The following is a 27,576-nucleotide window of genomic DNA, read 5'->3' on the forward strand; positions in this document are numbered from 1 at the left end:
GGTCTTAAACGAGGGTGTTTCTGCCTCACTCCTCAGTTACCCATGCATTTGCTTATAGTTTATGTATGTCTATATTGACAGGACAATCTGTTCTTAGCAGGATACACACTACAACCATATTCATCATGTGACATGTTGGGGACTCCTGGAAATTTCTATCCCTTTCTTAAGCAAATTCAAATACAACAAATAGTTACTATTTTGGATATGATGCTTCACTTGCCTCAAATTCACCCACATTTATAAGACACTTGTTGACAAAAACTGCTTTCTAATTCTTAGTCTCTTTATTAAAGTAGAGAGTGTTTGTCATTTCTCCTTCCATTTATTTAGTTCAAACCACCAGAGAGCAACAGAGCAAGAAAAGCAATGCAAAAGGTTTCATGTTGCATTCATTAGTTTCTCTATATCAGATATGGAGAAAGTATCTATGGCTTGGCTGCATTAGCTATTGAATCTGAAATTGTTGAAGGTCAAAATCCTCTTGCTGGACCCTCCACTAATATTTTTTTGACCAAGTGATATTTAGAATATATTATAGGGGGGGGGAAGCTCAGAACAGAGGAACTTTTTTGTCCCATCTTTAGTTGCCTACAAAAGCAGATAACCCTGGAAACTTGATTTCCTTTACTATTTCTTTTCTCTTCATAAGCTCTTTAAATTGTTTTAAAGAAAGTAAATGATCATCTAACATAAATCTGCCTATGAATGTATGGAATTGGATTGAATAAAGGAGAAGCCAAAAGCTAAGGAAAAGAAGAAATTGTGCATCTGCTCTTTCAAATAATTTTCCAGAGCATATATGCCTAAATATAAGTTAAGGTTAGCATAATCTTGTATTTTCTGCCCTTTGTTGAACCTGATAAGAAAAAAAAAAACTAGATAAGGAACAAGAATAGCACATTAAGCGGAAAAGTGGAGTTGGAGCTCATTTTGCTGAAGGGCATTAAGGCTTTGGAGGTGGCTAAGGCTTTTCTTTCTGTTAGCTTCAAGAGTCATTAAGATCTCAGGGCACATTTCTCATGGAACCTGCTCATTCAACAAAAGCCCCTCTACCCTGGAAGATTTTACATGTGAACAAACTTGTCAGGGATGTTAGTTTTTTTTCTCCCACAATGAATCTTGTATTGATTTTTTAGAATAATGTTGCTTGCTAGACCTATAAATTGTTTCATCTATCGATGAGAAATTTTTACAGTATATAAAATAAAAAGTTACCTGACATTTTCATTTCTTTTGACTCCTTCTTTCATCTAGACTGGTGCTTTGAATATTTTACAGTGATGAAACTGAGGCAGGCAAGTGGTTGAAGTAATTTAGAAAGTCACACAAGTAGGAAACTTTCCCCCCCTTTTTTAATTTAGAAAAGTTTTCCATGGTTCCATGATTCATGATTTCCCCCCTTCTTTCCTCCCTCCCCTCTCCCAAAGCTGACAAGCAGTTCCTCTGGGTTATACATATATCATTGTTCAAAATCTGTTATTCAGATTTGCAGTAGAGTTATCTTTTAACCTCAAAACCCCAATCATATTTCCATTGAACCACATGATCAATCATATGTTTTTCTTCTGTGTTTCTATTCCCACAGATCTTCCTCTGAATGTAAATAGCATTCTTTCTCATAAGTCCCTCAGAATTGTTCTGGATCATTGCATTGCTGCTAGTAGAGAAGTCTATTACATTCAATTGTGCCACAGTGTATCTGTCTCTGTGTACAACATTCTCCTGGTTCTGCTTCTTTCACTCTGCATCAATTCCTGGAGTTCTTAAGAAGGAAACTTCTGCCATGTGATTTGAACTCAGGACTTATTGACCCCAGGTTCAGCATTCTATCTACTATACCACCTAGTTTCCTTAAAACATTGGATCAATCATATACCTTTCTTATTGGCAGGAGGAAGACTATGAGGACTATTGCATGATAACACCTAGTATTTGTTTAACATTTTAAAGTTTGCAAAGTACTTCACATGTTATCTCATGTGATCCTCAGAACAACTCTAGGAGGTAGGTGCTATTATCATCTCTGTTTTACATATGAAGAAACTGCTGCCCAAAGGTTAGGAGACTTGCTTAGTATACACTTGTTAACTGTCAGATATGGTTGCTTTGTGGCTTAGTTTTGCTTAACTGTTTTTCTTTTTTCCAAAGGAGAGTTAAATAGTCTGGCAATTAGCATTTATTAAGTATCTACACATGTGCCAGGAACTACACTAAGTGCTACAGATTCCAAAAAGAGCAAAAAACAGCTTGTGCTCACAGTGTAATCAGGAAGACAATAAGCAAACCATGTTTAAACAAGATATGTAGAGAATAAATTGAAGGTAATTTCAGAGAGAGTAAGGAGGACTGGGAGAGACTTCTTGTAGAAGTTGGGATTTTAGTTGAGTCAGGAAGGAAGCTAGGGAAGCTAGAAAATGAGGAGAAATGACTAGAGAGTAGAACGTTCTAGGTATAGGAGGTGAAAATGACTATGATCATTTTAAAAGGCACCCTTTTCTAAAAGATTCCATTTTCCTCTCCAAGTTGCATTATATGCCTTTTATGAAATTCATGATTCAATCTGAATTTCCTCCTCTAACAGGTTTCCTGTATCTCTCGTTTCATATTACTAGGTAGACATAAATGATTTTCATCTATCCTCTAAATTCCATATTTTTCTTCTCTTTGGTCAATTGCATCTTAAGTGGTTTTCAAGGCTTTAAAGACCAAGGAGTCTAACTTGCACACTCTTTAGAAAAAGCTAACTAATAGAATATAGCCCACAACCCCACCCCCAAATGAAAGAAAATTACAGACAGGCGGCACCTCTTTGCTTCTCTGTTCTTTGAAGACAAGATGAGAACAAGTTTATTTCTATGGAGAATCAAAATGTTTTGTTTGAAAGAACAGAACAAAATTTTCTAAAAATAAATTTACCATAGGTCAATCAATTTGTACCTACTCTAAATACTCATATCTGCTATGACATCCACGATTGAAAAGTATTCTTGCAAGGAAAATCTTCTTTTCCTGTATTATGAAAATAATAATCATTTGTTGGTGCTCTATATGACCTTTCATCTCATAATCCCCCAAATCTTTTACACTGATTTCATTCATTCTCAAAAAAACTCTTCTATGTGAGTAGCTGCTACTAGCATTATCCCTTTCTTACCGAGAAGGAAATTGAGGCATAAAATAAGCTGAGATTGCATAACCCTTGCCACAATCTTTTTTCAAGACCAAGGGTTTGCACCATCTTATTTTTTAATATACAGGCTATGATTTTAAAAAATTATCTCTGCAAATATATCAATTTCCTGCCTAAAGAAAACATTATGCTTATGTGAAGGAAGTATCCCATTAGAAAGCAAAAAGCTTTAAGAAACAAAAAAGGGAAAAATACTCCTCCACCCACTGCTTCTTCTGACTATGCTCTTGAGATATGTTCTAAAAAAAAATTTATTACAAAAGACTGATTTTTGCCCTGGTAGTAAATATCAGAAATGAAGACATGAAAACTGTAGCAAGACACGGGTAATATGGGTAATTTAAAAAGAATATATGGTGGCAGCTGGAAAAATGCTTTATCTGTTCAGAGTTCAGAGGAGTCCCAGGGCACACCCACCTAAGCAAATTGCCTCTCCATTCCTGTAACCTCAACATTTTATGTCAGGTCTGAGTAGATCTGAAGGAAACTCTTAGCCAAAGCCTGTAGTACATACACATGGCTATCTTCTCAGCTTCTGCCTGACAGAAATGAGGCCGACTGAACAAGAACAACCATGAGTCAAACAAGATGTCTCTTTTGTGGCCTGGGAGAGTTTGGTTTGAATTATTGAGGAGGAATGTTGCTTTACCTAGATTTGAACAGTCCCTTCAAAGAGAGATTAGTTTATTAGCAGAAGCTAGAAAAACAGGTGAAAATTGTGAAGAAGTACTTTTAAGGCTTCATATAAAGAACAGCTTCCTAATAATTAGAGTTAATGCCAAAAGGAATGGGTTGCCCCTGAGGGTGGTGGTTTTCCCTCACTAGAGGTCTTCAAGCAATGGTTGGATGAACGCTTGGCAGATATCCTGGAGAGGGAACAGACTCAAGTACTGGTATGTGGTCCTTGAGGTCTCTCCCAACTCTGAGATGCCCGAGCGAGCGCAGGCACCTGTGTGTGTGTGTGTGTGTGTGTGTGTGTGTGTGTGTGTGTGTGTGTGTGTGCTGGGCTATTGGTGATATTCCCTACACTTTCTCAGAGGCACAAAAATGTGATGCTCAGAAATGCATTATCTTTGGATATCTGTGAGCATCTAGCTAAGGAGAGTACCTAAATGGAAATTACAAAAGCTTTGTTCTTTATCTTTTGGAGCTTCTAACTTCAAAGTATGCTTTCTCTGAGCTGTCATTCCCCATTTCTATACTTTTGAAGACTAACTTTACTACTTTGTGGAAAATGTGTAGAAAGATAATACAGTAGCTTGTATTTATGCAACACTTTAAGGCTTGTGATTTACTTTATATAGATAATCTCATTTGATCCTTATGACAACCCTGTCAAGCATGTACATTATTATCCTCATCTTGGTTAGTTGTTAATTGGTTGTTGTCCTAATTGAAGAAGACCAAGATGACATCACTGATGATGTCTTTGGATTTGCTCATAAAATGAATTTAAATGAGACAGAGTTGCATAAAGTCATTGGTCTCTTTTTCTCTTCCAGAGTCATCAAAGTCCAGTGGCAAGACAAAAGGCAAGATGACTGGTGATATCTCAGTAATGATGCCTTTTCGGCCATTGAAACAAATTATCCTCATCTAGCCCTTCCACAGAGGTGGGGGAGGTGATGCCTTCACATACCTGGGGTAAATACCCCCTAACTCACCAATAGGTTGGTTAACCTCAAGCTGGTTTAGACTCCCTGCTAAAATGGTTTACCTAGGTGTGGCCACTGTGCATGCTACAGTTTCTTGGAGCCATAAGTGAGAGCTGGGTAGCAGGTGGACACCAACGGGAAGAAAGCAACCTTGAAAAGGGCTTGGCAAACCCTCACACCAGAGATCCTATTCTTCCCTGAGCATTCTGTACACCTCTATCCCCATCTTAAAGATAAAGAAATTGAGAAGGTAAGTGATTTGCCCAATGTCACAGAGGGAGTGTTAAGGCAGAATTTGAACTAGGGTCTTCCTGCTTCTAAATCCAGTACTCTATAAAGGCACACATATATTCACTAGATTCATTATGTATCAATGTAAAAAGGCAAGATGTTTAAAAATTATGTGTTTTAAAGCTAGTTCAGTTAGAGTGTTCTTCTGGTGCTTAGATTGGTGTCCTCATCCAAAAACAGTCTCCAACCACTTTCCTGACAGAAGTATGGGGATCAACAAACTGCTATGGACAAATCTCTAATTTTTTTGTTGAAATTCTTTTGAGGGTAGGGCACTCTAAGAAAGGTACAAGTCCTTTCCTTCATTTCTCCCTCTTTTTCAATCCCACCTCTTCTCTTTCTCCTCTAAGAAAGCTTCACTATGGAACAGGCCATGCCTCTCCATCCTACAAAGAGAAATTTGCCTGCTTTCTTGGAAAATTCCCGTAAGAATATAATAACCTCCTGTAATTGTACTCAGCTTTCAGCACAATTTGGAATGTGATTATAAAGAAGGTGGACTCAGCAATTATCCAAGAAGTTATATGCAGCATCTTATTCCCTTAAAAAGAGAAACATTCCACAATTAAGTATGTATTTTATCACTTTAAGCCAAAGGGACCCAATTTATATAATACAGCAATTTTGTTATTATTTATTATACAGTAATTTTAATTTGAATATCTTCGTTCTTTGTTACTTTTTTAAAATTGTAACTAATTTTACTTTTAATTTCAGATTTGAATTTGAAGAGTACCACTGTGGAATGAAGATCATAATTTAAACCCATTGGTCCCTGTTCTGAGGTTTCCTTTTTTTAAATGACCTGGGTATGCAGTGCTTATTTGTCTCTCTGTTCTGGTAACATTAACCTGAACTAATCCTGAGATCCTCTCATATTTGCTATCTGTCTTTAGTATAACATTGTGCCATCATTCATATGATACAATATATATGGCCTTCAGTGATGAGATTTACCTTTGAGATGATGTACCTTCACTGACTTCTTATTTTCATTTTTTCATGACTTTCATGAAGGAAAAAGTCTTTGTTTATGAATAGCTAGGTGAATGTCGTGGGCAGTCCTGTGTTGATTTTTTAAAAGCAAATTCCTAATCATGTAAAATGTTTACTTTATTGGATTTTGAATGATGCAATGAATTTTATTCTGATAATTCTCAAAACAGGTCAATTCATCATCAAAAAATCCTATGTTATTTTTTTCAGTAATTGTTTAAAGTTGAGTTATTCTTCCCACCTTTAAATGCATTATTGTTTTGTGACGTATATTTTCTTTTATAGCAAGGAACTCTTATCAGGTGGTTGAATGTTAAAGAATATGGCACCTCCTTCCAAATGGCAAAGTAAAGGAAGTAACGTTGTAGATGTTTTGTGTAATTTCTTGACTGAACGTTTAGAAAAATAAAAAAAAGAAACTCAAATAACATGAACCTGGCAAGTATCACAGGGTCCTTTAAAAGGTCAAGTGACTTTCAAAGGAAAGCAGTATAATCCTTTATTAACTCCAAGGATGAAAACAAATGGAGCTCATTTTTTTCTTCTTCAAATTGAAGTGATCTCTGCTTGATGGATTCTGATTTTTTTCTCAGTTCCCATATATCAAAGGAGGGTTTTGAAGGTTTTATCTGAGAACTTATTTCTCTCACAATTCACTTATTTTACTCTCAAACAATTTAACAGAATGTGCACTATTTCACTTTCTTTGGAACTCTAAATGCAACAAGTTTCCATGATTATTCTTCAGTTTTATGCTTTAATAGACTGCTACCAACTAGAATTGAACTTATATCTAATCAATTATCTTCATTAGTTTCTTTAGCTGAGAGGAAAATATACAGACTTTTAAAATTCTGTTACCCTAAAGCCCAGGATTTTGTATTTTTATTTGCTGACATTACTTTTATGTAAATAAGACAAAGGGAAATCTTTTCCCATTTCCTTTCTAGAATATTCTACTTTTAATAGAAAGGCGAGGAAGACCTGCCTGCTTTACTGAACAAAATTTCAGAAAATGGAAGTGTTTGAAAAATGAATGGTTTGGTAACAAGTGGATGTTCATGCCCTATTCTGAGAAAGATGGACAGCAACCTTATGCTTCCCATCCCTGAGCATGTACATTATCACTAAGGGCTTTCCAGAAGGACTCAAGCAAGCAAGGCAATTGTGCATAATTGCAGAATTGTTATTCCTCTTGGACATCTTGGGACTGTATAGTGAAACCAGAAATTCAGAGCCCCACACAAGTTTGTAAAAATGTACTCAATGTTCATTAAAATGTTCTTTGTGATGTTAATTGGTCTTTGTAAAAGGAATCAGTGAAAACTGTAAAAACACTGAAGGAGTGCTTATTGGGTGCAAAAAAGACACAGTGAATATGTATTTGAATTGGAAAATATTTTATTTGAATAGTAAATAGTTATACAGTTGAAACAGTTCTATTGAAGCATTCTATAAATAGCTAACAATTAAGAAAATAATGTGTGTAGAAAAGAGATTGCATCTAAAAGTAAGAGCTGTCAGTTGTACAAGAGCTGTCTGAGCCCTCCAAGCAAATGGTAAGGTTGTATGTAATTCGCTCAGATAGGTATAAAAGTTAAAACTTTTAGCAGATCCCTTTAGAAAAAGACCCTCTTCTAAAATGCACAGTGAAATGTCACAAGTGGCAGAAAAAAAAGCGCATCAAAAAATATCCGCAATCAAATAATATCATAATTTTCTTAATATAAATAAATAGTGAATAAATAACACTCATAAATCAACATATACATTTAGAGTAAACTCATATGGTCCTACCTCAACAAAGATTATCAAACGAAAAAGCTGACATGTAATATTAAGGCAATTTCTACAGCATACTCTGAACCCCCCCCCCAAAAACAACCCTGAAACAAAACAGCAATTCAAGGCATTTGTGGCTATACTAAAGAAAACTCTCTTTTAAGCAGTTTGATTTGTTCACATACAAAAAGGTAAAGCCAGAATCCAGCAGTTCACAAGCCATAATAAAGCTAATCATGTGGTAAATTCAATTTACAGCCTGTGAAGTATAAAGGCATTATTCCTTAAGATTGACTAAAAACAACCCGTAGGCTAAATACATATAGAGAAAAGAGTAGAGATGGGTAGAAAAGAAGAGAGAAAACAGAGACTTTCTAGAGACCGTCAACACATCGAACACTAGCAGTAAAAACAGTTGCTTTTCAAAAGGATTCAGCAGGTACATATTTTGAGCTTTCAAAAAATTCAAAGGGGAGGGGGAGAGGAGGATAAGGGAGGGATACCAACAAGGAGACAAAAGTGTACATACAGCTTTATCTTCCCTTTTAACAGAAATAAACCAGCTCTTACATGAACAAGTTAACTTGGTGAAAATGAAGGAGAAATTAAAAAAATAAATCACAACGGGGGAGGGGAGGGATGAAGAGTTGGTTACCAGCACGCTACAAGATCAAGACAACACTTTTCACGTTTCAGTTTTCACCACCAGCGCGTTTCATTCACGAACGCCAAGAAGCAGTTTAGGGAAGAGCAGGAAGGGCAGGGCTGGGAACAGACTGATGGACTGAAGTACAGACGGACAGGGCTCACAGTCTCTTTGTGGTTCTACAAGCGAAGGCACACTTCTTTAGGGGCTGGAAACTAGGGCTATTGGGGCTTGGGGAGGGGGAAGGGGTTTAGGGGAGATTTCTGACGAGGGAGAGGGTTAAGCTTTTTTCTTCTTCCTTCCTTCCTTCCTCTTCTTCCTTTCCTTCTCCTCCTCTTCACTCCTTGCTCTCCCCGAGGCGGCGCGGAGCAGGTTCTGTCTAACAGGCGGGACGCACGGGCACCTGCAGCAGAATCACCTGTCTGTTCTCCGAGGGGTGACATTTGTTGATGTGCCGAGTGAGCCCCGGCGAACTGTAGAACGTGGCCGGGCAGTACTTGCAGGGGAACACCTGGGCAGCGTGCAGGAGGCGGAGGTGGCGCTCCTGGCTGCTCTTGCTGGGGAAGGTCTCCCCGCACACTGGGCACAGATGGCACTCGGCAGGAGCACTCATATTGAGGGGATTCGACGATTCCCCTTCGCCCCCGGCTTCCTTCCCCGCCTTCTCAGGCGGCGGCAGCGGCTGCAAACCATCGGCCCCGGGGAAGTTGGGATAGACCAGAAGGTCGTCAGGCTGGGCTGGCTGGGGCGGGGGTGGCAGGGACTGGGGTGGAGGCGCCCCTTTGCTCTGTAGGGCCTGGTGATGCGCCAGCAGGTGCTTCCTCAGATAGGCCTGGCGACGGAACTTTTTCCCGCAGTGGTGACACTCGTACAGCCCATCCTCAGAGCCCGACTCCGATACCCCAGGGCTCGGCGTGTCCCGATCACTGCCGCCGGCCTCCTTCTGCTCGCCACCCGCCCCAGCTTTGGCCAGAGCCTCATCGGTAGCGCCTTTGCCCTCGGCCGCTCGGGCGCCCCCGGCAGGCTGGGCCACGGAGCTAACGGCAGAGACGGCTGTCCCCGAGGCATGGTGCCCGCCGCCACCTGCGGCCTGGGGTCGGGGCTTGTGCCAGCGGCGGTGGGAGGCGAGGTTGGCTGGGCAGCTGAAGACCTTGTCACACTCGGGGCAGCGGTACTCCACGCGCACAATGCGGGAGCACTTGTGCTGGGCCAGAGCGAAGGGGTCGGCGTACTCCTCCTTGCACAGCTGGCAGATAAACTCGCCCAGAGGCCGTCCCCCGCCACCGCCAATACTTCCACTGCCTCCGCCACCGCCTACACCTCCGCCGCCCCCAGAGCCCCCACCGGCTGCCCCCAGACCGGCCCGGCCTTTGGGCGGCTCCACAGGGCCCTCCTTGATCTTGAGCCCCAGCACGGGAGACGTTGTCACCTCGTCCTCGAAATGCAGCTTGCGGATGGCCTTTGGCTTCTTGGCGGCTGGCGCTTTGGCAGGCTTGGCTGGGGGAGCGCCGGGCTCTGCCGTTGGCGCGGGCGCAGGCCGTTTGCTCGGGTGCCGCAGGGAGGCGGCAGCCACAGAGCCGGGGACTGATAGTAGGCTGCCGGCCTGAGGGTGGTGGCTACCGGTGCCGCGGCCCCCGCCCCCTCCTCCCGCCTCAGCTCCTGCGGCTGCAGCTGCCGAGAAGGCGGTGCCCATCTTGAGGTCCGCAGGGGCAAAGAGAAGGGGGTCCCCGCCGCAGGTGCCCCCGCCGCCGCCACCCGCGCCGCCGCCGCCGCCCCCGCCGCCTAGCAGGGCTGCGGGCGTGGGGAAGGACTCTGCAGAGACTGGCGAGCCCAGGTTGAAGCTGCGCTCGAAGTACTTCTTCTTCTCGTGCTCCCTGCTCACTGGCCGCGTGGGGCTGTACAGTGGCGCCGGGTAGACCGCCTCGGGGTTACCAAACTGTACAGGCTTGGGCCCCGCGACCGGCGGCGGCGGGGGCAGCTCTCGGGGCGGCAGCGGCAGCGGTAGGGGCGGCGGCGGCGGCAGCAATAGAGGGGCCGAGGGCGCGCTGGCCAGCAGCGCAGCAGGAGCCCGCTCGGAGCCGGAGAGGGGCGGGGAGGAGCCGCCGCCGCCTCCGCCGCAGCTGGAGAAGAGCAGCAGCTCCCGGTCGCCGTCCTCACAGCAGCGAATCCGGTAGGAGACGGGCGTGGATTTCTTGTTCCTTTTCACCAGAAATCCTCGGGGCATCTTTGGGTTGCTGCGCGGGGCGGGCGGCCCCGAAGACTCAGGAAGGCACTGGAGGGGGCAGCACAGGGATGCGCCCTTCTTCGGGTCTCTCGCCGCGTGCCTGGGAGCGCACTCGGCAGTCCTAGCCTCCTTCCTCACTAGCTGGTACCCGGCTTTCTCTCAGCGCCTCCCGCCGCCTTCACCCATCAGTCTGGTTCCTCCTGCAGTAAGCAGTAGCGGACTCCTTGGATCCTGCCCGCTGGTGTGATGTCTGTGGGACGTGGCTGTGGTGCGCCTTTTTTTTTTTCTTCCGTGCCCCCGCAAACACGTCCCCGTTCTCCCCTGCCTGCCCAGATAGCTGCACTCTTTTTAAGGGGGGGAGGATGCCATTGTTCTCGCCTCCCGCTCTGGCCAGAGCCAATCAGCGCTTCCCGCTGCTCCTATGGATTTGAGGGTGGGAGGGTAAAGAGGTTTGAAAAAAGGGGGCAGGGACTTAGGGGTTGCTTGGTAGGTATAGCAGATGTACCTGAGGGTGTTTTCCCCCTTTTCTTTTCTTCCCATCCTTCCCGCCCACCCACCCCCTCCCTTTTTTTTTTCCTCCTATTTACTTCTGGCCCCTCCTGGATAGAGGCACACGCCTGGCCCCTCCTCTTTTCACGGTCTGATGGTTTTCTATAGGAAGGCACACGTGCCTTGGCTTTGTGTCTCTCCTCCGGGGGGCACAGATCTGCCAAATGGAAATGTCCATCAGCATCACAATGAGCAGCATCTAAAATCGGTGGGATTACCCGCAGTTCTGGAGCAAAATAGCAACAAAGAAGAAGAATGGCCCAAAATATGTCAGGAGGGTTCAATATGCAAACTGAAGTGGAGGATGAAGTTGGGGGGTGGGGGAAGTGTGGTGTGGAAGAGAAAAAACGGAGAAAGATGGTGAAGAGGGCTGAGTCAGAAATGTGACATCTGAATTGTTTGAGAAGTCAAAGATAGGGGAGAAGACCTTGCATTTGGAAAATTAATAAAAAGTGGTGAATATCAGAAATCTGTGATATCTGAAAATCTGCACACCGAGTCCAAAATTGACTTCTTCAACCAGGATAGCAAACCAGAAAATTCCTCAGGGAAACTACATTTCAAGTGAAAATGGCAACACTGGTATTTCTGCTAAACTAACTGAAGGGATTTAGGAATTCAGACTGTATTTGCACTACTGAAGTAACATTTTCATCACCAACTCTATTTTAAAAGTCCTAATTAACTTCAAGAAGTTATTTCACAGCACTTTCTGAAACAGATGGATTCGTCTGAATCTTTTTTCTACTTTCAAAAAGAACTTGTATTTCGAAACACTTTGGGGGGGGGGGTCGAATCCTACCAAAACTAATTATTTCCCGCATCTTTAAAATGTCCTATTAAAGCTCATCGTTTTGGGCAATTGTCCCTCTGCTTCCCTACAGCACAGTCATTTCATTTATTCAAGTATTTGCAAAATACCAAAATTCACGTACATATCAATCCATTTTGATAAACTTCTTTTAAATTATCCTTTGCTGCCTCATGCATTTTAATTCAGTTCGTGCATTTTGTCTGCTGTTTGACATCAGATGCTAAATCAAGGAGTCTAATCAAGTAGCTAAAAAATAAAGGGCCTGTCTGTCTCTGCACAGTAGCCTCCCAGAGCCGTGCCCCTTTCACCTTTGTGAAGGAAATTAACCTCCTTCTATTGAACAGGAACCGCGGCCAATCTGGACGAGAAAGAGACGCGTGCTGCGGGGCCAGGGAAGGGGGGGAGAGAGAAAGGGGAGGGGTGAGTGGGGAGTAGAGTGGAAGGAGGGAGAAATCTGTCCACCAAGACAAGGCAACGGTTTTAAAGAGGACAGGCTGCCTCTTTTACACCAGCTAAGTCACAACAGCGAAAAGAAACGAGGTAGTCGGTCAGTGCCCCATTCTCTCCCCCACCCCATCCAGTGTTTGAAACAATCTCGCGATTTCTTCTAATCCACATAACAATACACATCATGGGGGAGGGGGGGCTGGAGGCGGAGGGGGGAAGGAACAGAAGAGACTCCAGTAAAGATAACTAGGTGACACTATTATATAAAAATAAAATTTAAATGTCCACATATGTATTTTCCTTAATGTTGACTAAAATAATAGAAGCATTAAATCCATATAAGGTGCAACAGGGCAAAATCCTTTTTTTAATCAAAAGAAAGTTGAAAATTGGTTGAAAACATCACTGATTTGAGTTTATATTATGTTTTTTTTTTGTTGTTGTTGTTTGTTTTTCCTCCGAATACATCCTAAAAAAAGAAGGAAGGAAGGAAGGAAGGAAGGAAGGAAGGAAGGAAGGAAGGAAGGAAGGAAGGAAGGAAGGAAGGAAGGAAGGAAGGAAGGAAGGAAGGAAGGAAGGAAGGAAGGAAGGAAGGAAGAGAAAGAAAGAAAGAAAGAAAGAAAGAAAGAAAGAAAGAAAGAAAGAAAGAAAGAAAGAAGGAAGGAAGGAAGGAAGGAAGGAAGGAAGGAAGGAAGGAAGGAAGGAAGGAAGGAAGGAAGGAAGGAAGGAAGGAAGGAAGGAAGGAAGGAAAAAAAACAAGGGGGTGGGGACCGACCACCAGTTCTACAGTGTTCACATATGCAACGGTCTTTGATCTCTAGCAAAGAAAACTTTCAAATCAATATGATTCATAGGCATTGGTTGATTTGGGGTTGAAGAGCTTTTAAATGTCAATATACAGAAAACAACCATTATGGGGATATAATCAAACAGTAGTCAACTTGGCTTTTAAAATATTAAACCCAATTAATGGCACCTCTGTAAAATAATTTCAAACTCCAAATTCAAAAATTGTACATTTCCAAATATTTATGATCAGGTATCATACTCAGTCCCTCTTTTCACCCCATTGACTTGTATTTCTTATAAAACTAGAAATGGGAGAGGTTTCCGTGGCTACCTGCCCTAGTTTTTTCCCTAATTACGGATCCACCTGGATTGCTGTGCAATAGCAATATTCTGAACCACCTTCTCCTTCAACAGTACACACTATATTTTGCATTACACATATAACCTTCCCATTTATTCAACAGATAACCAGGTAAAATAAGTAACCTTAAAAACCTCGAAAATAATTATTAAAAGAACACCCCTTAATGTAAGACCAGCCAAAAAAAAAATACAAAACACCCCCCTTTTAGCACACAGTGAATTCAAACAGTGCTATGAATTAACCAAAGAAAATCTATTGAAACCTATTGAGATACTTAGATTCAAAGGATCTGTTTCTTTTTGTTGTTTTCCTAGCTCTAGCCAGCTGAAATAAAAACTGCTTTCAGTCTCTTAGGGTGAAGATGAATTGAGACTTGAAAGGTACAAGTATTTCTAAACTAATTTTAAAACCCAGGGCTGGACCAAAAAAAAATCTAAAAAAAAGCCTTCAAAACAGCTGCCGCATATTGTGTTGACTGAGAGAAGCTGGGAGTTGGTGTCTGCTGTACTTTTTTTTCCCTTTTAAATCTCTACATTCATATAGGTTTTATTGACATAAAATAGTTATTTATTTTATCCTTTGAATAGCAAAGTATCAAATCTCATCCTGCCATCATTAAACCTGTTCCTATTCCCTTAATATTTACTTTTATTTCTTTTTGTAAATTGTAGGTCAATTTTTTGCCATTTGAGGTCTCTTGAGGTTAGGTCTGAATCAGTCGTTATCGCTTTCTGGTTAGGAGGTTCCCAGTAGGATTGAGTGTCCTCTTCTTAATAACCCCTACCCAGCCCATAATTCTAGCTGCCCACATTACCCTTCTCTCAAGCTGGAAGCCAAACTATATTGGAATTTGTTGTAACGCCAGGACTCTGACTCCAATTGCAGACTTTGCTACTCTCCCTTACCCCCTCCACCCGGGCTCGCCCCCCGCCGCCCTTTTTTGTGGGGAAAAACCAGATGTAATCTTTTACTTTTGGTACTACGGATCCTGAAGCAGGGACATTTGCGTAGGGGTGGATTTGTTTTGTTTGTTTACCTCTAGTTTCAGTCAATGAACACCTTGATTTTTTTTTAATTACCTACTGGCCCCACCCACCAGATTAAATCATTGGGACGCAAGAAACTTGCTAATGGGCCCTGGGAAGTGGGTGACGGGATTTTAGTTGAAGTACAGTGCTGTATTAATGTCTGACTTTGCTCAGCATCTTAAGCAGGTGATTACTCAACTCCGAAGGGAGAATTACCTAGCTTTTCTGTGTTTGAAAGCGACCGTGGCATCTTTTTTAAAGGTCAAGAGTGCCCAGGACAAGCTATCCCCACCTCCTTCCTCTCTAGCTTCCAGCTAAAGAAAAGAGAAGACTGGAAATACGTTTTCACAGGCTTCTTCCAATGGCCAAGTGCAAGTAAACGCAGGTTGCAGTCTGAGGTTCGTCAGGTTTTCTAAGATCCATTGTAGCAAAACCTATAAACAATGGGCTGTGTTGCTAGTGTTTGACCCAGGTCGAGTTGGGACCCAGGAGAGAGAGAGTATTGTGTTTGGAGGAATTAGTGATTGTTGTGTCTGTCTGAGGGGCACGCGATCGACACGCGAACCCTGCAGCCCCCATCTCCTCCCCCTTTCTCTCTATTCACCTTACCCTTTTTCCCCATTCCCCCGCCCCTCTCCTTTGTTCAGCATATTAGCATAAAGCTGCTATGGATCTCCCGTTTAAATAATTACACACAAAAGAATAGTACATGAAAGAGAGAAAACAAGAAAGAATCCATGAGGCTGTTCTATTCCTCCCAGCTCGGGCGGGGGTGGGGGATGGGGGGGGGAGAGCTGAAGTATTTTCCATCCCTTAAGTTTCAAGTATCCCCCTGACAATCTGCCCTGCTCCCATTATTCAGCTTTGGGGTAATGGGGGGCGGAGGGAGGAGACCATCTCTTTTATTACACAAAGTATATCTGTCGGAAGAGTATTTTTCAGTAAGTAGAGCACTTTTGTCTCCTTCAGGTAGGAAATCCAGGAAAGATAAGGCCTAAATGCCAGAAAGTCTGAGCAGCAGAAAGTTTTGTATTTTCATCAAAGGACAACATCAACCTTCAATAAGAGATCAGAGGCCTGCTCCCAGGAAGGACAGGACAAGCCAAGTACCTTTCATAACTGTCCAACGTTTAATAACTTTAGCCCAAAGAATCAGGACTGCATTTTTCTTAACCTTTTCAGGAACTGCCAAAGGAGAGGGGAAAACCTGAAGGCGAAACTCAAGTAGGAGAGAATATGGGTCTACCCAACCACCTTTCCCTTTTTCTCCCAGAAGGAAGGAAGAGTGACAGGATAACAGGGTTCATATCTAGCCAGATGTCATATCCTTTCTGCTGGTGATGGGGTTCTCTCCTTTCTAGTTCCTTCCCTTGTGGTCCTGGGATGAGTGTGTGTGTGTTTATGTGTGTTATTTTATTTGTCTAGTGTGAGTGTATTTGTTCAGTGATGTGTGCTTCCCTGCCTCCCTGGTTAATGGGGGAGCAGTAGATTTGTTTCTATTAGCATTAGCATACAGCTGCAGGTTACTCCTCCCCCATGAGCAATGTACACTTTATCCAAACCTTATCATCACTTCTTCTCTCAACCAGAAAACAATCAACAGCTTCTCACACATGGCTACTTCTAGCCCTCTCCCCTTCTTAGCTAACACTCTTACACGCACACAGCCCATTTTTTGGGAGTTTGAATATTCATAGGTATGTTTTACCATTTCTGAAGCACAGAACTCTCACCTGCCTCCTCTCCCCTCTCCACTTCCTGTTATGTAGGTATAAAAAAGCAATAACAAGGCATTATTGGAATTAAGTTGGTCTCCCTTTTCATCAAAGCTAATAAAATACACTCAGCAGTGCCGAGGCTCATTAATGACCTGCATTCTTTGGGGCGAACATGACATAGTTGACGTATATGATATGATTAAAATGATTTTGGGGGTCATAGAATCATTTTGACAATATAGTCTAATAAGCTTCACTTCTATTGTACTTCCCAAATTATTACTGAGTGTAGAAGCCAAGAGACTTAAACAGGGCAGGCATTGATTTTTTTTTTTTATGCAGACTTTATCCAACTGATTGCTTTTATGAAACAGTAACTATTCCCTAAGATTCCTTTTTTGTTGCTTTTTCTGCAGTGAATAAATAAATAAAAGTCTTTTATCCTTCTGGAGTTCTAAATAAAACTAAAAGTACTAGATGCCAATATACACAGATCGCTACTCTTCTTAGTCATGTTTTCCCCATCTCTGTTACCTCCAGCTAGCATATACATTCCTCCCCCTACTTCAGGAAATCCCTTGTCAAAAATCTGATGACTATTCATTAACCTCATAAATGTGCATCTGTTTACATAGTAAACAATTAACCTGAATATCTTCAGATCAACCTACTTAATTAGGATAGTCAGACAATTTTAAAACATTTAAAAGGCAATATTGAATAGTGGAGAAAGAACTGGACTTGGAGCCAGCATGACTTGGGTTCAGATCCTACCTCTGACACATAATAGCTGTGGGACTCTGTGCAAGTCACTTGACCTCTTATTGTGCTGGTAATTATCAAAGATAATAAGTTACTAAGCAAGTGGTGACTTGCAGTGGTGGAGTGATTTTCTTCAATGGGAGTTCTCTTAACTAAAGAAATCCCAAATTCAATCCCTAATATAGACCATCAGCATCAGATGTCTAAATTACTTTACAATGTTGATTAACCATTTATTTAATGGTTTTAAATTTAATTTAATAGCCATAACTTTATGTTGGGAGTGCCTTATTTCATGTGTCAATGCATAGTCACAAAATCCATGGCAATTGGTGGCTAATGGTAGCCTTTATGCTAATGATTGCTAAAACATTTCAGGGAGCAGCAACTGAAACTTTCTCATTTTGCTCATGAACATGACCTGGGTGAGCCTATTCTCTCAAGGGAAAAAAAAAAACTTGTGCTACCTTATTCCCAAGCCTCTCGAACAGAGTTCTGTGTGTATTAAAGTGAGTTTATATTGTAAGTAGTAGTCCGGTTGTGTTGTTGTTGATATCTATGCCATATGGCTGAATTGGAACACTATTTCTTTGCTTTTGTTGTTCTACATATATTCACACAAAGCTTATTGATGAGTAACTCAGAGGGGTTCAGTTTACCAGCTCTTTTGCTTATTGCACAAATTTGCTAACTTAGTAAAAGCAGAATCTTATGTTCTTTCATGACAAGTTGCTGCTTTGGAGGAAACAGTTGGTGGTTGGGGGTCGGGGGAGGAAGAAGAAATATCAAAACTCTCCAACATTTAAATGAAAATAAAAATGATTCATTTTCAGGAAAGAGTTTGAAAGTTTGTATAGAATACTGTGATCACAACTATGATTTTTCCTCCCTTTTATGGCTATGCAATTTAATTTACTATTTCTAATTATAAAAGGAATGGTGCCAAAGTAAAAAAAAATATTTAGTGGCAGGAAGGCTAAAAATCAGAATGAGGTGAAGCTTTCAGGGTATGTGTAATAAGAACAAAGTTCAGTCCCATTAGCTTTGACCAAAAGTATAACTCACTTACTTCTTATTTTAAAATGGCAGAACAGATTTGTTCAAGGAAGAGGAGGATAAATCAAGAGAGAAGGAGAATTCACCTTAGAAGTTCTTTGAATGAATTCAATTTTCCTGCCTCAGTGGCCTGCAGTGTAAGAGAGAAAACAAAACAAACCTCGAAGATGTGATTTCTGAAGGAATCTTGGAAAAGAAGAAATATTGTGTGACTAAAGATGGTTAAATATCCCAGTTATTTTTTTGAAGGGGGGAAACTTAATTTCTGAAAACAATAGAACAATGATCTCAACACTGATCCCCAGCAAACTTCTAGAGTAGATTATCAAATGATTGCTTTTTGTGTACTTGGAAATGGACAAGGTGATCACTAGCTGCTAGCATGGGTTCACTGAGAGTTTTATGACAAATTTAGCCCTCTTTTCTTTATTTAAAGGATCAGGAAAATGTGGCATGACTCCCTAGACTTCTGGTGTTCCACCTCCAAATTACTTCATACTCATGTGTATGTGTGTGTATATGAATATACATTTTGCTCCCCCCCCCCCACAATGTAAACTCCTGGAGAGAAGGGACTTGGCACTGTATCACCAGTGCCAAGCACAATATCTGGAATATGATAGATATGGAACAAATTAAATGCTTGCTAATTGCTTATGACTATAATAGAACATATGCACTGGCATCCCTTCCACATGTTGGGGGTTAGGGGCACATGTCCCAGTGATCTGAAAATCCTAATAAAATTTTTTGGCTCTCTCTTTATACCAGAGAAGTCTGAATTTTTTCCTTATTCTTTTATAGGGTATTTATAGTACCTTATTATAAAATTTGGGTTAAGTATTTGGTCATAGGCTATGTGTAGGTCAATGTTAAATAAAAATAATATATGAAAAAGAAAATTTTAAAATAAAATGAATATGAAAAAGTTTTAAATGAAACAAATTTGAGAATAATGCTGAACAGATAATATTTTAAATAACAGTACACACCTTTTATGCATTTATGAATTACTAAATTTTAAAGATGTCTCTACATTTCTAGCCTTTGTGTTGCCTGTTTCTTTTCACAAACTTTTTGCTTATTCTGGCTTTAAAAAAGAAATTTGTGTATATTTGTGGTATTAAAAAATAAAATATGTGGATATTTATATATATGTTATATATATTTTATGCATTTCTAAATTTCAAAAGTTTTTCTGCATTATCTGGTGGTCTTTGTATGTTATGTTATGCCTGCAGTTTCTGTAAAACTCCCTCCAAATTCCCATTTGGAGGGACCCACTCACCCACAATATATGGAAACTATGATGGGGAAAGTTGCTGAGTGGAAGGGATTCCTGCATTATCTGACTTCAGCCATGCACTTAAGTCTCTCATGATATTTGTTGTCACTGTGATGGAGAAATGTGGTCTGGATTGTGGTTAGATCAATTCAGAACTGGTTAAATGAACTGACCCAAAGAATGTGGGTTAATAGATCAATGTCAGTGTGAAAGACATCTCTAGTAACTCCAAGACTCTGTTATCAGCCTTATCAGGTTTTTTTTTTTAAACCTTTATCTTCCTTCTTAAACTAAATACTGTGTATTGTTTCCAAGTCAGAAGAGGGATAACGGTTAGGTAATGGGATGCCAGTGACACAGATAGGTAGTGTCTGAGATTAGATTTGAACCCTCAGGACCTCCTGCCTTTAGGTCTGGCTCTCAATCTCCTGAACTACCTAACTACCCCCCATGATATGCTATTTTCTTCTCCATCTCATTTTACCAAAGTGGAAACTGAGGCAAACAAGATTAAGTGACACACCCAGGATTACACAGCTAGTTAAGTGTCTGAGGTCAGATTTGAACTCATGAAGATGAGTCTTCCTGACTCCAGGCCCAGCATTCTATCTACTGTGCCATCTAGCTGCCCTCTATCAGGTTTAATATTGTCCTCAATAATTGAAATGAAGACAAGGTACCCATCAGATTTGTGGGTCATATCTAGCCTGGAGGAATAGTCAGTACTTTGAAGGATAAAATCAGAATCCAGAAACATTTTGACCAGGTCAAATAATGAGCCAGACAGAACAAGAGACATTTAACAGGATTAAATGTAAAGCCCATTTTGGTTCATATAGTCAGCCATGGAAGTACAGGATGAGAAATAGCTTCCCAGCATGGGTATGAAGAGATTTTCAATTGACTTCAGCCCAATTATGAGTCAAAAGTATAATGTATATGTCAGTAAAGCTTCCAACTGAGTAATCTGTATTAATAAAACTGTCAGATCTAGAACAAGGAGAACATGTCTTGATGTACTCTGTGATGGCCAAATTGTTAGATTCTATTCTGGTTGACACATTTTAAGAGGGATGTTGACACATTGAAGCATGTTTATATTTAGTGGAGGGTGACCAGTTTTGAGAGTACTTCAAATCATGTCATTTTATCTGAGGAACATGGGACAAGGTGATATTTAGATAGAAGAGAAGACTTATAAAGAATTGAGATGTCTCTACAAAACTTGGAAGTTGGTCATCTGACAGAAAGATTTGATTTTCTCTGTGCAGTTTTAAAGGTCAGAATTAGGACCACGGTTTAATATTACAGGGAGGAAAATTTGGGCTTGATCCGAGAAATAACAATTTTCATACTTACAGCTGTCAAAAATGGAGTGAGTTCCCTTTTGCATTTGTGAGGTGCATTTCATATGTTATATGACCATCTTAACAAGAACTTCCATGGACAAGGAAGGATTGGATTAAATGACCTCTGATGTCCTTCCCAATTTCCAGATTCCTACTTTATCTAAATGTTTCATGAAGATCTATCGATAAAGCTGGAATATATGCAAATGAATCCAATTTTGATATTTACTGGTTCAGTGTTCAATCAGTATTATTTTTAAAAGCACCTAAATTAACACTCCCGAAATAATGAAAATATTGAAAAAATAATGAAAAACATTCCATGTAGATTTCTCTACTGTTTCCCAAGTCAATGTGTACATTTATCATGTTAACAGATTAATTTTGTTTTTTACCATCAAGAATTCTGACAAAATGTTTGTTATTATTTATTAAAGAATTTCCTTTGCAAATACAATTTAATGGAAATTTACAAGATCCATTACATTCCAATATCAACTCTTTTTATCCGAAAAGCATTTAAGTGCCTAAAAGATGTAGCAGATGTTCTCAAAGAGTTTGGGTTTTAATAGGGGAGAGAACATGTACACAGTCAGGAGTATACATCATAATTTAAGGAGAAAGGAGAGAACACTAATATTGAAAGAGGTCAAGAAAGGGAGAAAGCTCAGAAGCTAATTCTTGAAAGAAGATAGGAATTCTAAAGGGAAGAGGTGAAGAGGGAGTTCATTTCTGGCATGGGAGGGTAAAATTCAAAGGTCTGGAGGTAAGAGATGGAGTGCTGTGTATGAGGAATAAAGGAAAAGCCAATTTGGCTGGAACATAGAGGAAATAATTTGCCATAAGCCTGGAAAAGTAGGAAAAGTCTGGTAAGACTTTTAAGTGCTAAATTGAAGAGTTTGCATTTTATTGTGTAGGTTATATAGGGAGTCACTTCAAGTTCTTGAGCAGAGGAGTAACATGGTCACAGCCATATTTTAGGAAAATTATTGTGGCAATTATGTGGAGAACAGATTGAAGTTTCAAGCTGGGAATCCAGTTAGGAAGTTGTTGAAAAGATCCAGATGAGAAGTGATGAGGACATGAATTGGGGTGGTGGTGGTGGGAATGGAGAAAAGAAGATGAAAATTAGAGATGCTGTGCAGGTAGAAATGGGGAGAGTGCCATGGTGACTATGGTTCTGAGATTGGGGACCTGGGTGATTGAAAGGATAATGACACTTTAAGCAGAAATAGGGACTTACAGAGCAGGGTGGGTTTAGGGGGAAAGACTGAAAGTTCAGTTTTCATTGAGAAATGCTCATGGAACATCTTGGTGGAGTTGCCTGTCAGGCAGTTGGCAGGAGGAGACTGGAGCTCAGTAGAGAGAGGAGGGCGAGATAGTTAGATTCCGGCTTCATTTATTTTGTGATGATAAATGACCCTCTGGGTGCTGCAGGAATCACCAAGAGAGACAGTAGAGGCTAGGACTTGGCTTAGGGGAGGTTATGGGTGGGGTAGAGATGATGATACTGCAAAGCAGACTATTTTACAAATGTTATACACATACACATATATTATGTATGCATCCACACACACATATATATATGTATATACATTTCCAGACCTTCCTTACTTTTGTTTCCCAATTTTTTGAAATGTGAGAAAAGTCTAATTAATCTTATCTGGATGAGTGTTTATGCAATTTTTCTCATTTCTCATTCTCAAAGAATACTTTCTGGAGGGCTAAACCAAAGTCAGATAACTTATGGCAGCCAAATGGCACAGCAGACAAAATACTTGCTGGCCGAAAGAAAGACCTCGGTTCCAATCCAGCCCCAGACACCAGCCAGAGGGCCCTAGTTAAAAGCAGTCTACCTCAGTTTCCACATCTGCAAAATGAGGATGATAATAGGGTTGTGGGGAAGATCAAATGTTTGTAAAGCACTTAGCAAACCTATATAAATGCTACCTGTTTGTATTATTGGTATCTATTGACAAATCTGTTTGTCATGTTTCTTTCTGGCATTGATTAAAGGTTCAACTTAGCCTCACCCCTCCCCATTTGCTCTTTTTTTTTTTTTAGGAAATTAGAGAAAAACAAATTTTCTTTTCCATTAAGTACTAATGAGTAACATGGTAGAAATTCCGAAGACCTGGGTTCCAGTTCTGACTCTGCCAATGACTGGTTTCGTTTTCTTGAGTAAGTCCTTCCACAGAACTGCAGAGTGGTAATGCTGGACGGGGGTCTTAGAGATCTTGTCTGATTCTTTTATTTTCCAGATAAGGAAGTATTGTGGCCAGCAAATTTCACAGAACAAATAATATCCTATCTCAAGTGAAAACAATCTTCACACGGCAAGAATTCAATTTTATTCTGAAAATGCACGTAATTACATCAACAAATCTGCATGGCATTTCTAAGTGTTCCCTCCATGCCTTGGTTCTCCTCCACTGATTAGGGATAACAAAGCCAGGTGCCACCTACTGGAAAGTTTAAATACTACAGTCCTTAGTAGTCAATCAAAAGGCAAAAAGTCAATACAAAGATGCTCTCTGTGGTGGTGAAGTTTCAGTCAGGACACTATAAAAGATCACCTTTATATGGCCAATAAAACTGAAAATGGGATCCTAACTAAATAATCCCTGGCCATGCATACATGGGCAGATGGTATTTATTGTAGTGCAGGTAGTCAAGGATGCTTTTTTCCACCTCTGCTTTAAAGATAGTTTCCTGAAAGAACTTTTGAAGGTATTTCTTTGGCTTTTCACATAGGTTTATTTCCTCATCTACTAATTGTCGAGCTAAAATTTCAATAGAGGGGAGTTCTTCCTCCTGTAAAATATAGAAAGAAACAAAATATAGAAATGAATTTGAACTTGGAATGGATTTTCATTTGAATAGGGGTCAATTCAGATTAATTAATTAATTCAGATTAATTTAGATAAAATTATATTTTTACCATTTATCCAACCAGGAAGGTGGATCACATTTCACTGGAATTACAATGATAGGTTGTACGTTTTCCAAATAGCAGGGAAGACAATAGCATGTTAACATGGTTCTTAGGGATTATTGATTAGATGTAGATGACAAAACAACACGGGAACAAAATTGTAGTAATTGTTTCCTTACTTAGAAAGAAATCTTTGTATTAAAAAAAAGAGGTTGTTGGGTTTTTTTTTTGCCTTATAAAATAGCTTTAAATTGGCTGTCTAAGTGGTATCTTTAATCCTTTCTTCTCTTGGCCAAGGTGAGAACATAGATTAAAATAACAAACGACATTTGTAAAGAAAGGCTAGTGTAGTCACACAGATGGTAAGAAAGATCAGAGACAAAATGTTCTGTTTTTAGTGATTATAGAGTCGTAGAAATGAAGAGTTGAAAGGATCCTTAAAAACCAACTTGTCTAACTCTCTCATTTTACACATGAAGAGTAAGTTGAGGTCTAGGGAAGTTACGTGACTTATGCCACAGTCAAAGAAATGGTGAGCTTTGAACCCACTTCCTCTTTACAACATCCCTGGCAAACAGTCACCAAATTTCAGTTAGAGACCCTCCCATTCAAAGGACTGCTATTTCTCAACTTTTACTTGGATCAGATCTTAGTGGTCATCTTGGCCAGCCCATATTCAAAAGGAATACTCACTACAACATCCTTAATCAAGTATGACCATCTAGTCTTTGCCTGAACAACTACAGAGAGGGAACTTATGTCTCAAGAGGCAGCCTGAAGACAATTCTAATTGTTAGCATCCAATGCTCCTGATTTGACCAATTAGAACATGTTTAATCCCTTTTCCACATGCTAGCCCTTCAAATATTAGAATATGGCTAACATGGCCACCTTATCTCTTTTCTACACTAAGATTAATTGTCTTTTCCCACTGGCCCTCATATATTGTGCTCATCCATACTAGTCAATGGCTTTCTTAAATCATTGTGCACAGAACACAATATTTCAGTTGTGACTTGAACAGGGCACAAATGCAGAGGGTTTATCATCACCTCTTTATTCCTGGAAGCTGTGTCTCTCTTAATGTATTCCAAGACTGAATTAGTTCTTCTGGCTACCACATCACGCCATTTATTCATATTGACCTCACATGTTGCTAAACAAATTCCAAGTTGCTTTTTTTCCTGACAAACTGCTCTTAACTATGCCTCTTACTAGAATAAGTATAAACCCGTAAAGTTGATTTGGTGAACCCAAGTTTAGATTTTTATATTTTTGCTGTTGAATTAATCTCATTAGATTCAGCCCAATCTCTAGTCTGTCAAGATTCTGTTTGAGCCTAACTCTATCTTCTTGTGTATTAGCAGTCCCTCCCAGCTTTGTGTCTTCTGTGGATTTGATTAGTGTGTCATTTATCCCTTTATCTAACTCATCGATAAAAACATTAAGCAACACTAGGACAAACATAATTTAGAGCTATAATTATCTGATAAATGACAGTTTTTTTTTCTTCCTTAAATTTCATTTGAGTTTTAAGATAGCTATATTTGAAATTAATCATACTTATTTTCTAAATTTTAAGACATAATTCCAGCTGAAGACTTTCTTATAGCACCAAAAATTATGATTAGGATAGATTTATTCAGACTAAAAAATCATAGGTTATGCTAGTCTTACTATAAAGTAAATGGTTTTAAATTATACTATAACAAGGTATAATATTCCATATTTCACAATATGTTTTACTATACTATGAAACAATTGTGAATGAATAATTTAAAAAATTACATTAACATTAGTATTTTATTTTAGTTTGAAACTCAATTTTTTATTTTGAAAGAAATAAAAAAGATAATTTTATACATTTTCAAAAATATTACTATATTATTAAGTATAAAAGCTGAGATGTATGCAATTCTAAGGTTATTTAAACATAAAGCCATTTAGCATGTACTACAGATATTTAATATTAAATGAAATGATCAAATTCAATCCAATAATTCATTATTGATACTCTAATATGCATTGATATTGTGCTAGGTGTTGGGGTTACAAAGACAGAATGAAAAACAACTCCTGCCCTCAGAAGACTACATTCATTGCAGTGGGGGAAAGAAAGGACACAGATTCCTTGTGATCCATTTTTACTTCTTGCTTCATACACCTTCAATGCTTTCATTAAAGTCAATGGGAATTCTAAACTTACCTGAGCTCTGTGGGGAGACCGAACAGGAAAAGTGCTACTAACTCTAAGCAATGAAATACCTTTGAGAATTGAAACTTTTCAAATGCATTCTGCAAATTTCCAAAGACCTTTGAAGTTAAAGAAATACTAAATTTCTATAATTATTTGGAGTTAATTCCCATGTTTTACAGCATCTGGTTTAGAGAAATCTATACATTTAAGAGAGGCAATGGGGATAGTGGACTTCCAGTAAGGAAAATTTGAATTCACATTCTTCCTCTAACTTCTACCAATTAGACAAGTGACAACTTTTTTGTGTGTGGAATAGCAGTGCTAACACTTAGTTGCTAAGCTATTGTTGGGCAGATTAAAAAAAAAAACTAAGTGATACAATTTTGATGAACATGCTAAAACTGTAGATATTGCCTAATGTTATTGTAATATTTCTACCTTATGAAAAGTCTGAAGGGGAAATTTGAATTTTAAATTTAAATAACCCAACCCCCTCTTCAAGTGGTGAAGGTGATGGCAGACCTAGGGACTATAATATGTGAAATATGTTAATTACCTTGGCAGGAAACTTCCCACTAAACATTTCTTTAATACAAGATTAAAAAAAAGTGAATTACAAAGTCATGGATCTATTATAACTTTGGGTAAATTAATGGTATAGAGGTGATGATCACAAAAAGTGTGTTTTCCAACAGATTTCAGGTATCTATTTCATTTGAAGATTCACAGATTTTATAGTATCTCTACAAACAAGAAGTGGAAAAATGTGGATAGAAATTATCTACATTGATGTGTCTTCTCTCATTCTACTTAGTCATAAAAAAAGTTATTCTATTCTTTCTTCTTAGAAAGATAGTTGTTCTACAAGTCCCTTTGATCTCATCTCTCCATCTTTTTCAGGACCTTCCATCAGCAGATATCAAAAGGGATGTCTCTTATGGATATTCAAGCTGTCTCTTTCTACTGGCTCTTTCTCATCTGACTATAGATGAGATGGTGAGAACCTGAATTAGTGTGGAAACATTGTGAGTGGTGAAATGATACGATTTGGCAACTAAATGACTTATTATGTGAAAGCAAGGAGTTGAGGTTAACAATTAAGTTTCAAACCTGGATGACTGGAAATATGAAGTTGCCTTTAAAAGTAATAGTGAAGTCCAGAAGGTGGTGAGTTTTGTGTTAAAGACAATGGTTCTATTTATACATATCAAGTTTGAGGTACCTATCGGACATCTAGTTAGAAATGTTCAGTGGACTTTTGGTGATGTGGAATTAGAACTCAAGAGAGAAACTTGCTTTCATATATATAATATGTATATGTACACATATACATATATGTTAATATAGAAGATATAATTGAATTTCTATTGACTTGAATATACTTTTATGAGGTCACAAAATGAGAAAGTTTATAGAGAGAAAAGAGGATCCAGGTCAGAACCTCAGAGTTCATCCATAGTTAGTGCTTAGCATGCATAATACCTGGAACATGGGAG

At 39.6% G+C, this 27,576-nt stretch overlaps 2 protein-coding genes across 7 annotated transcripts in view; both read right to left on the reverse strand.

Moving 5' to 3' along the window:
* Window positions 1-7,518: 7,518 nt before the first annotated feature.
* On the reverse strand, window positions 7,519-11,131 carry INSM1 (INSM transcriptional repressor 1). Its single transcript, XM_007476633.3, has one exon. It carries the CDS (start codon window positions 10,785-10,787, stop codon window positions 8,943-8,945), a length of 1,845 nt encoding a protein of 614 aa, XP_007476695.1. The 5' UTR covers window positions 10,788-11,131; the 3' UTR covers window positions 7,519-8,942.
* Window positions 11,132-23,276: 12,145 nt separating this feature from the next.
* The window catches only part of CFAP61 (cilia and flagella associated protein 61), a 402,581-nt gene continuing 398,281 nt past the window's right edge, over window positions 23,277-27,576 (reverse strand). For all 6 annotated transcript variants that reach the window (XM_056813840.1, XM_056813843.1, XM_056813842.1 and 3 more), the window contains one exon: window positions 23,277-23,762. In XM_056813840.1, the coding sequence (XP_056669818.1) occupies window positions 23,562-23,762 (201 nt within the window). In that variant the 3' untranslated portion in view covers window positions 23,277-23,561. The remainder of the gene's footprint in view (window positions 23,763-27,576) is intronic.

Source organism: Monodelphis domestica, chromosome 1, assembly GCF_027887165.1.
Source record: "Monodelphis domestica isolate mMonDom1 chromosome 1, mMonDom1.pri, whole genome shotgun sequence".
NCBI lineage: Eukaryota > Metazoa > Chordata > Mammalia > Didelphimorphia > Didelphidae > Monodelphis > Monodelphis domestica.